An 8,157-nucleotide genomic window follows, 5' to 3' on the forward strand; every position below is an offset into this window, starting at 1 on the left:
TCATAGATTCCCTCCCCGCAGTCTTCAGGCTCGGCATACTCTCGGATTGGAAAGGATTGATACAGATGCGGGATCAGTTTTGCCAACTCTTGATCCTTTTTCTTCTTCATCTTCACATCGTCATCTGTGGAGGTATACCCCAAACCGTATTTGGATCCTTTAGCAAGGACCGGAACTGGTTCAATGATCCCTTGGGAATTTCTCCCCAATCTGAAACCTGGCTCGAACCACTCTGTAGCATTACTGTGGCGATCATTTTGTACACGGCCGTCATGGGAGTCTGCGGGGCCAAATCATCATCGGTGGCATCTACCAACTCCACCGTGTAAAAATCCAAACCTTGCGGCGTCTCGTCAAAGACCGGCACCTACTTGCCTGAGTGGCTTCTTTCACCGTGAATAACTAGCTTCTCATTGTTCCATACCAGCTTCATCATTTAGTGGAGAGTGGAGGGGACGGCTCCAGCCATGTGAAAGAATGGCCTTGCCAAAAGAAGGTTATAGCTGGTGTTGATATCCAACACTTGGAACTTTGCGTCGAACTCCGCGGGGCCCATTTGGAGGGTCAGGTTTACTGCCCCTAATGTGTCTCTTTGCACACCATCAAACGCTCTTACATTAACCTGGTTTTGCTCCAATTTTCTGAGGTCAAACCTCAACTGCTTCAATGTGGACAAGGGGCATATATTCAAACCAGATCCATCGTCTACCAAAACACGATTGACGACCTTTCCGCGGCATATCACAGCGACGTGTAGAGCTTTGTTATGGGATCTTCCTTCGGCCGGCAATTCATCATCGCAGAAGCTGATGCAACGTCCCTGAATGACTTGGTGAATCATGGCAGCTACGTTATCGCTGCTTGTACCTGAGGGCACATACGTGTCATCCAGAGCTTTCATCAAAGCCTGTCTGTGGGACTAGGAGCTCATAAGTAGGGCCCACACATAAATCTGGGCCGGAGTCTTCTCCAAGTGTTTGACAATGAAGTAATCTTTAGGCTGCATTCTCCTCCAGAACTCCTCGGCTTCTGCTTCACTTATTGGTCTCTTGGCATGGTCTTTCTTTTGTCCTCCGAGAGCAAGCTCATCAGGAGTGTAGCATCTTCCAGATCTAGTCATGCCTTGGTCCACGGCCGTTTCTTTGACAAACTTGGGTTTGGCGAGAGTTTTTGAGGGCACCAAGGCAACAGCCTTCACAAGTGTCAGAATAACGAACTCTCCTTTTTCCTTGACGCTTAAAGAAGCGACAACCTTTTCAAGTCTTCCTGTACAACAGGAGTAATCCTCTTGGTTTCACACTCATCTTCGTTTATTTCTACCATGTTGATGTTCCCACCCCCATGATTCGGCAACGGATTTATATTGACGTTCGGCGCCGTAGGCTGGAGGGAGACCACTTCCTGGTCGATAAAATCCTTGATCTTGTGCTTAAGATTGATACAGTCTTCAGTGTCATATTTGACACTGTTGGAGTGATAAGCACATCTCTGCTCTGGTTTGTAGAATTTGGAGTTGACATCCACGGGCTTGGGCCCCACAGGGTGGATGTATCCGGCCGCGGATAATCTTTTGAACAGCTTGGTCCGGCTTTCAGCCAATGCGGTAAAGTTTCTCGAGGGCCTCTTCTAAGACGTTGGACGAGAAGGATCATACCCGCTCTGTTGAGGGGGAGGAACCTGTTGATAATTGCGAGCACTTGGGCGAGGAACTTGGGTTCTAGGGTAGGGATTTGTCTGGTAATTTGGCACTGGAGCTTGGTAATTTTGGAGGGGGCTTTGATATGTTGGAGCATGGACTTGATATGTGGGGGAAGGTGCTCGATAGCTTGACTGTACGTTAGCGCAGCTGGGAGCGATATTCTGGTAAGGGGGTGGAATTTGATAAGATTGAGGGTAATTTGGGCACATGGAGGGAAAGTTTTGGAGATTTTGGGGTGGATTTTGGTACGACAAAACTTGGGCATCTGGATATGTGGAGACAACATTGTAGTTGCCGGAATGACTTGATTGTGGACGATAGGCTTGGTGAGACTTTGGTGGAGGCTTGGAGCGGTCTTGAGGACGCAATGAGTTACTGGGACTTTTCTCCCCACGTATGAAATAGCGGCAACCTCCTCTCTCTTCTTCCTCATCAATCCGGAAGATCCATGCAATGCAGATACTGGGGCTATCTTGCCCGACTTCAGGCTGTCTTCGATAGTGTCACCAACTTTGACTATCTCAGCGAATTTAGCTCCGATTAACAAAATGATTCTGTCATAGTATTCGGGTTCTTGCATCCTTACGAACACTTCTACAATCTCATTTTCAGTCATTGGAGGCCTCAACCTCGCTGCCTCTTTTCTCCATCTGTAGGCAAATTCCCAATAGTTTTCCGTTGATTTCTACTTCATTTTCTCTAAGGAGTACTGATCTGGGACTATCTCGACATTGTACACAAATCTATCAATGAAATCTTTAGCTAGCGCGCTCCAACTGGGCCACTGCCTGGTCTCATGTGACGTAAACCATTCCAGGGCCACCCCGCACAGACTCCGACTGAACAACCTCATCAGTAACGCTTCATCTTTTCCCACTCCCACGAGTTGGTCGCAGTACCCCCTCAAATGCGCCATGGGGTTGCCTACCCCTCCGAAGGAATCAAACTTCGGGATTTTGAACCCTTCAGGAAGGTTCAAATCTGGGTGGATACACAAATCTGCATAGCTCAATCCGACGACGTCTGGAATGCATTGCAACTCTTTCATTGCCCTTTTAATCTCCTCCTTTATGTCGATCATTGCTTCTTCCCTTGCCTTCCACTCTCTCTCCTGCTCCTCGTAGTGATCCAACTCAGAACCGTGCACCTCATGCTCGGTCGGAACGGGAACTTGGAATGTGGTTCTTTTTGGGAGGGGTGGAGCTATGGAAGGGCTCAGGACATTTTGTGCAGTTTGGTAGTTTTGTGGGTAGTTTTGAGGATTGGTGTTTTGGGTTAAGAGGGGATGCGGTATTTGGGGGTTGAAGGCGGTCATATTTTGATTTTGAATTTGGGGTGGTGGGGCTGTTTGAGTATTCTAGGGTGTGGTGGCATTTGAGTAGGGTTGTTTGGAAGCGGTGAGGGTGTTTGATAAGATACGGAAGCATACTGGGGGTTTTGGGCTGTTAAATCTATCCGAGACGGGTTATGCACGGGCGTTGACGGCTGGTTCTGAGTTGGATTCAAGTTGGACGAGGGGAAACACATCGGAGGCCTCGCATCAACAAAATTAGGGTCGAATCCGGGTGGAGGCGTGTCCTGCCTTCGCTGCATCTCAACCCTCATATCAGCTATCTGCTGCATCAGTTGCACAATTAGTTCATTTTTTTCCGCCACGGTGGGCTGAGCCATCACAACGTCTGTGAGACTGACCTCGTCGTTATTGTCTCCTATAGCTGTATTTTCTCTGTCTGAGTTTGGTCCGGGGAAGGAATCTGTAGTACCTTTCGATCTGATGAAGTATGGATGATCTGTCAGCCTTTATCGACACAGATCAGTTAAAGGTACATGTGAAGTGAAACAACTCAAAGGCAAATTTGTTAGTGCATATTCGGAGTACAAAATGCATAATATCATACAGAAAGCAGATAAACACACAAGTCGCTTTGTTTGAGGATATTTTAATCTACGAATGAGGACAGAATATATATTTTGAACAAATAGGAATTTGCTTGTTTTGACGCTATCTCGGGAAGGCTGAATCACGTTGAGCTATAGTCTTCTTGCAGCTGCTTTTCGATGCCCGTTGATCTTATCTTCATATCTTCGTAACACGGAGGAGAATGAAAATTTTTTAGCGATAGGGCCGGGCCGGGAAAGGCTGCCTACGTATCTCACAAGGAGAATTCAGGCCCAACGTAGTTTGGATTAGGATGAAATATTTTCATTCATTCTTTCATCACGATTACAAGGAAATTTAAAAGATAACATTGAAATTCCTAGATGGCGACAACAACATTTCGGTAATTCTCATTCTTATTGTTGCATCGCTCCGTTCCTTTTAGACAGTCGGAAATGGAGGCTTGTAAATGATTTCCTCCTCATCGTCCTCCTCGGTTAATTCGTTGTCATGGCCATTGTCGTCTGCTCCCTGTTCACAAGCGAGGTATTTCCTTCCCTTCAAGTTGCCACGGGTCGTCAATTCCTTATCAAGTGACGCGTTTTTGTCCAACAGTACGGCAGTCTCAACATCTATCTTTGCTTCTCTCGCCTTTCCTTCGTGCACCTCCAAACGAAGCAAGTTCAACCTTTTCCTCAAGCTTTCGATTCCATCTCAGCCTCTTTCTTTCTTTTTTTCTGCGACGCCAGATCTTTATCCAATGTCACGGCTACAACTTTGTAGATTGTCGTGGTCATGTCAACTTTGAGTCCTTCCTCTTTAACCTTTTGAATTTCTCGGGTAACTCGCTCGATCTTTCTTCGCAATTCCTCTTCAGCGAGCTCCGTCTGGACGTTCTTGCCTTTGTCTATAGCGGTGATTCACCTTTCCTGAGACGATAGAGCGGTATTTAGGGTTTGTGGTATGGGATACAGACTTTTGAGTGAGAAACTTGAGACTTGGGAATTTCGGTCAGACATTTGTAATAGTGGCTTCCGTATATTCTTTGGAATTTCTGGCTAGGAGTAGGTTTACGATATCCTAATTCAAAGCAACATAACACGTAAGCATTTAAACACACATATATATCGCATCCTAAAACATACATGGGGACCCTTTTATGCCAAGGGTAGGCCTAGCGCATTCGAATGATGTGCATGTGAATTTAAACCAAATAAACAATTTCCCCCAAAATAAAATTTAATCATGGATAAAATGTTCGAAAAAGAGAAATAGACATAAAGACAAACCCATGCAGGGGCCATTCGAAAGTGCAACAAAATCAGGCCCACGCAGGGGCTAAAGCAGTGTAAATACAAGTAAAAACCCGCGCAGGGGTGATGCCAACTATGCTGCTCCGGATGATCGTGCTCCACCGTCGTCTTTCTGGATTTTGTGTTGCTGAAACATGTAACTCAGCATCAGTAGAAAGTCTTCACCCAGATGTCATTTGTCTTCCAGACTCTCGTATCGCATCCTCTCGATTTTCTGGTAGATTCAGTTGTCAAACTCATCATACCCCTGCCTCAGTCTTTTAACCTCTCGAGTTGCCCTCTTAAGAGCGTCCTGATTCTCTACAAACTTAGCATAGACCTCATTGGTCTCTTCCTTCATCTCTTGCAGTTCGGCCACTGCTTTGGCCTCTCTGTCCGTCACACTGCGAAAGCTACGCAGAATCAGAAAGGAGATATTCTGTATGTCCTTTTTCAGCCACTCTTTGTAACCTTCGTCATATCCAGCATTGAATCGATCAGGGGCGATAGTGTCTTTACCCCATGCGCTTAGCGTTTTTCCATTCCCTGAGCATTTCCAAAGCGTCATGCACTCTGTCATCTCTAATTTCATATACATAAGCATCGTAGTACGCTTCTCTGGGCACGATCTATTTTCTTCCGAGTTGTCACAAGACTCGAAATGGCGCATAAGGGCGAATTCCTCGAATACCTTGTAGAGGGAGCACGACATATATGTGACTCTTCACGATAACTTCCTTGGATATAAAACGGTCTAGCATCCATTGGAGGTCCTCTTCTCTCAATTCGGAGAAAATTTGGGCCCATCTCCCTCTTATTCTCCGATTGTTCATATTTTCCCAGAATAGTAAATCGTTCAAGTCCTTGAGGGTGTTCTTGTTGTCGAGGGTGTGACATTCCCGAGTCCCAACACCCTTCGCCAAATGGCTGAGAACCCACCACTGGAGGAGCAGATTACACCCTTGGAAATATCGGTGTCCTTCTTTGAACTTACCCAAGGCCCGATACAGGTCGGATAATATGACAGGGACTATGTGGTAGTATTTTGTTGTTCCTTGATTTTCGTATCCTTTGAACAATGTGTGGACGAGCGTTATGACTCTGGTGTTGATGCTCAAACTCGAACCGTGCGGGAAGACCATTGTTCCAAACAATGCCACGACAAACGCTAAGGGATGGACCTCGTTCCACTCTCTATACGAAATCTTAAACTCCTGATTGTACGCGGCGTAGAAACTCGCGTGTCCGAATCTGATATAGAGATCTTTGAACATCACGTGGGAATCTTGACACCAATAAGTGAAGTCTTTCCTTAGTCCAAACCAATCCGCGATATTCTCTACGGAAGGTTTGTTGGGGATGAAAATGTCCTCTTGTTTTCGGGCTCTTCTCTCTATTCCAGTGCCCACGGTGTCGATACAATCCCTTATCTCTTCCAGCGTCGGGGTAATTTCGGCTGTTCCAAAACGAAAGACCATTTTCTGACTGTCCTAATACCCCGTAAGCACCTCGATTAGTTCTGGCCAACCATCCATGTTGATCAGCTCGGTTAAGGCCCCTACGTACTTGTTAAGGGTTCGCCTATGATCCCGGTCCAGATCGTTGTACCACATCGTGAGCTGAGGTGGCGCTGAGACGACCATATCGAACTTAGGAAAGCGATCCATATCTGTAAAATAGCAACCCGTTAGATTTTCCCTACCCCCAAGTTGGTTTTTACACATACATTTATTCGAATGTCAAACAACATGATGCGTCGTGAGGTCGAAGACCTTAGACGCGATTTTGGAAGTTTTTCTACTAAAATGGACTTAATACTCCTTGGGTATTAAGTCGTCCTAGGCTAAAGCCTAATTCGGTTTTAGTTTTGCTCTATCTTAGGCTTTCTAGAGTTGTTTTCAAATTGACGGTTACCCGAGTCGGACAAACATCGGGGTGGAGCTATCAAACAACGCCGGATGACCGCATTCCGACTATTTGTTTGATACTCCCAAATGATTTATTGGGTATATCTGAAGAAAGTCGCGGTAAGCCGCGTAACGTCCGTTTCCTAATGCAAACTTTTGCCGTTTGGCGGAAGTATGCCATGAAATGTAATTTTTCGAAAACTAAAGTAATTAAGCAAGTAAACAGTTATCACAAATAGTCAAATAAGTTAATCTTAGTGTTAGAATCCTCCAAATACTCCCCAGCGGAGTCGCCATTTTGTTTTATCAAAAAATAATTCGAAAAGAGTTTGTTTTGTTTTAAAGATATGTTCGACATTTTAGGAGTAGCCACTTAATTTTTTAAGAAAAATTAAGAAAAACTTATTTTTCAAAAATTTAAACAGAAAATCGTTTGAAAATATTTTAAGGGTTCGAAATTCTTATTAGCGTCTTAGGAAGGTGTTGAAGGCACCTAAGACGCTTCGCTTAATATGGTTTTCTGACAATTAACGATTTCACTATTTTTAAAGACTTTGCGAATCTATTTTGTAGTTAAGCTTCATAAGGTTTTTTTCTAGACAAAATTTACGAGTTTTGAAAAATTTATTGTTCTAAGATTTAATTTTAATTTTAAGGTTTGATAAGATACAGAGGCATTTCGATGGGGTTTGGAGTTATTCTAACCCTAAAACTAACAATAATCCACGCAAACATATAAACAAGTAAAAGAGGGAGAGATATAGAGATAGAGAGAGAGAGAGAGAGAGAGGTTTAGGTCCAATTTCAGGTTCTGTCCGCCTTGACCGAAATTTGGACCCACCTGCTTTGGGGTTTTTATCCCATTTTTACCTTTCCTAGTCTAAACATACAAAATATAATGCAAGAAAATAAAAACAAAACAAGGGCTTATTCCCATTACAAATAAAATACGAAAATAAAAATAAAGAAAGTCTTCTAATCCAACACCTTCGACTATCTTCAACTCTTTCAACTAGTCCAACTTCAAGAATCTGCCAACCGAATTTTATTGCTTGACCCTAAAAGACGGAATTAAGCCATTATGGCTTTCTTGAAAATACGGGAAGAGAAAAGTTCATAAAGAACCCCGATAGTTATCACATGCAAAGAAAGGAAAGGGATTAACATATAAACGATGAATTACTAACAAACATTTTGAACAAAACGGAGACAAGGCGCAATAATGTGAAATAGAATTAGGGGAGACAGAAAAACTTCAAAGCAATTCCGAAAGAAACAAGACATAAACAAGAATCCACAACAAGTAAAGCAATAATAGTTACATGCTGCACATACACATACTAATGCATATGTCATGTGCATGGATGTACACCATCACTA

General features: G+C 44.0%; 1 protein-coding gene across 1 annotated transcript; it reads right to left on the reverse strand.

Annotated features, from left to right (window-relative positions):
* Positions 1 to 436: 436 nt before the first annotated feature.
* On the reverse strand, positions 437 to 901 carry LOC138342074 (uncharacterized). Its single transcript, XM_069294256.1, has one exon. The coding sequence runs from the start codon at positions 899 to 901 to the stop codon at positions 437 to 439; it is 465 nt and encodes a 154-aa protein (XP_069150357.1).
* Positions 902 to 8,157: the final 7,256 nt, after the last annotated feature.

This window comes from Solanum lycopersicum, chromosome 2 (genome assembly GCF_036512215.1).
Source record: "Solanum lycopersicum chromosome 2, SLM_r2.1".
Taxonomy (NCBI): Eukaryota; Viridiplantae; Streptophyta; class Magnoliopsida; order Solanales; family Solanaceae; genus Solanum; species Solanum lycopersicum.